General features: G+C 44.6%; 1 protein-coding gene across 1 annotated transcript; it reads left to right on the top strand.

Moving 5' to 3' along the window:
- The first annotated feature begins 874 nt into the window (after positions 1 to 874).
- Positions 875 to 1,558, top strand: LOC311044827 (large ribosomal subunit protein bL12m-like). The gene has a single exon (XM_084056643.1). The coding sequence runs from the start codon at positions 961 to 963 to the stop codon at positions 1,543 to 1,545; it is 585 nt and encodes a 194-aa protein (XP_083912769.1). The 5' UTR covers positions 875 to 960; the 3' UTR covers positions 1,546 to 1,558.
- The last annotated feature ends 1,396 nt before the right edge of the window (positions 1,559 to 2,954 follow it).

Genomic DNA, 2,954 nt, shown 5'->3' with positions numbered 1-2,954 from the left:
GCTAAAGGCAGCCAGTGTCATGTAACTCACCATAATAGCTTCTTTTAAGCCTTCTTTACCTGTGAGTCAATTAGAAAAACTTCCAAAACTATTCAACTCCAGCACTGCGTTAGTTTCACAGGACTTTGTCTGTCCCGCAGTGCGGCTCACTGATCTGCCTCTCACTGCAAATTCATTAATAAACATAAACGACGTGTGAAAATAAGAATGCTGCAAACCTCTCATAAAGCCTTCCGTGTGAAAAGCTTTACTGTTTACGTTGGTTTCTCAATGTGTTTCCGATGATAGTTTATATTAGTTTAAGCTTAGCACGTTCGTCAAGTCAGACAAGAGTAATCCTTTCACTTTCGGTCAATGGGCTTCAAATTAAGAGTACTATTGGCAAATTATAGGAAAATAATTCGGTCGGTGGACTTCAAAACAAAATAAGAGGGCTTTGTCAAGTTATGGGAAAGTAAGTGTTTGTCTTCTGGTTGGTGGAATTTAAAATAAGATCACATTTGACCTTTAATATGCTGGTGCCTGTTTTTGAACAATGAGTTTTCACTGTTGTTGCTACAAAAATATGAAATGACAAGTGTAAAGAACATTCTGGGCATATTTGCCAGTATCAGCCATAGATGGATAACACTGCAAGGTGGATCATGGCAGGATGCCCAGAAACCTATATAAGGGGATGAATGACCCATTCAGTCCCGACCTTTAGTGACCCAGTCGATCCCAACCTTCCCATATCTGGAGATCCCCATAGATGGAGACAATCAACCTCCACAAGTCCGACATCATAGAATCTCTCCTATACGGCTATACATGGAGATACCTGGCATACCTAGCCCTGACGAGGAATAGAGCGGAGGACGCCAAATGCTTTTGACTGAGGAGAGAAGGATCTGATCCAGTCTGACCATTAGACCAGCGGGCGGACTAGAGAGGTTCCGGGGGACTTTATATTAAAATAGGATGCATTGCACCAGACGCTGTATACGGACCGCGCTGCGGATCTCAGCCAATCTACACCGGCAAGACCTTCAGAGGCAGACGCCGGCACTGTGTGCTCTTAGGTTACTCAAGACCAGTCCAGCCACTCATTGTGATGCTGCCATCGCCACCCCTCCACTAGATGGAGCACCCAAACAATATCCGCCCAAAATTCAACAGCTGGTCAATGACATAGCCAGCCTCACTTTATTAGAGGTGTCGGACCTCAATGAGCTCCTCAAGAAAACCCTCAATATTCAAGATGTTGGAATGATGCCGATGAGAGTTATGACTGCGGGAGCCCCTGCTCAGCCCTCAGAGGAGGAGGAAATCCCTGTCAAGAAAGAGAAGACCGTTTTTACCGTAAAATTGACAAAAATGAAAGCAGCTGAGAAAGTTAAACTTTTAAAAGAAGTAAAGAACTGCATCCAAGGCTTGAATCTAGTGCAGGCTAAGAAGCTGGTAGAGGCCCTTCCGCAGGAGATCCGGGCCAATGTTTCCAAAGAGGAGGCAGAGAAACTGAAAGCAGCCCTGGAGGCAGCAGGTGGCACCGTGGTGCTGGAGTAGACCTGCACATCCAGCCTGTCCCTCACTGTTTGGCTGTGCTACTTATTCCTTATTTCTGTTTGTCCTTTTTGGGCGGTGTAACCGCCACTATATGTCAGGTTTGGACATCGACATTCGCTGCACTGTGATTGGCCACCATTGTACCCCCCTAACCCTGCACCGTGATTGGCCACCCATTGTACACCCCTAACCAATGCAAATCTATACTTTTCTTTACGTGAGCTTCTTTCACTGTGATGACCACTATAGCTGCAATGTGATTGGCTGACTCTATTGGCTGACTCTATTCAGGACTGTGATTGGCTAGTGAAACACATGACACATGTGAATAGCCCTATAAATAGGACTATGCACTGTTTGTTTTTAAGTGAGTCATGTGATGACCACACACCGCCCACTTCACACTGGGTGTGATTTTTTGTATACATTGAAGAAGAAAGGAACCTGGGGGGGTGAAGCAAATTCCTTTTGACGTTTCCACTTGCTTTATCAGAGGTGAGGCGGTAAAGAACTCAGACTGAACTTTGCAGGCTGCTAGCCTGAGCACAGTGACCGCCCACTGTCTGCTTGTCCACGTGTCAACTCCTCTATTTGTCTGTAGCCTGTGCGCTACAGAAATGCTGGCCCTGGGTTACCAAGTAAGTCGTGGTCATTTTGTCTGTGTATATCTTACTCGCCATGAGGCTCGTTCTGAACATCTGCCTATAGGGACACTCTTACTATTATTGCCTGTGGGGAAAATAAACATTTAGTACACGAGAAGACAGAGCTGCGTCTTTCTGTGGCTGATAGGGTCATCAATAATGTGATTTAAAGTGAAGATTCATTTAAAAAAAAAAAAAAAAAAAACCTAGCCCTGACATCAGAGAACCCCTCCTGGAACTCCATGTATGGAGATAACCGAAACGTCCAGGACTGACATCATAATCCCAGATTTGGGCATAACTGACATAGCCCGCTCCATATATGGATCACTACCTGATATATGGAATATTCTCATGGTGGCTTTGGATCGGGTCAAAGAATCAGCCGATTATCAGTTCAGTTCAAGTGTGAACCAAATATAGTATAGTCTACAGTAGATGGAGTCCATCTACTGCATCAGTGGTTCTCAAACTTTTTCATGTTAAGGACTGACCCAAATGAATATGTATTGGCGACGGACCCCCATCAGAAAATATTTAGTGCCAGCTGACAGTGCTCTGATCTTATAAAGTACTAGGAATTTATTCTGGGTCTGGCAATAATATCTAGAAAAGGTGCTCCTCGGAGCACATGTCTCCGCCAGGTCAGGTATAGGTTATTGTGGGCCAGCAATGTTCGGAATTCGCCAATTAGGATGGATATGAAAAATTGGACAGATCTGTCTTGATCACTTGCCTAGAGATAATGTGTACCGATTTGCATGA

The sequence above is a fragment of the Gymnoscopelus microlampas genome (genome assembly GCF_963454915.1).
Source record: "Gymnoscopelus microlampas genome assembly, chromosome: 5".
Taxonomy (NCBI): Eukaryota; Metazoa; Chordata; class Actinopteri; order Myctophiformes; family Myctophidae; genus Gymnoscopelus; species Gymnoscopelus microlampas.
The sequence above is the reverse complement of the archived record's forward strand: the minus strand, read 5'-3'. Positions and strand labels throughout refer to the sequence as shown.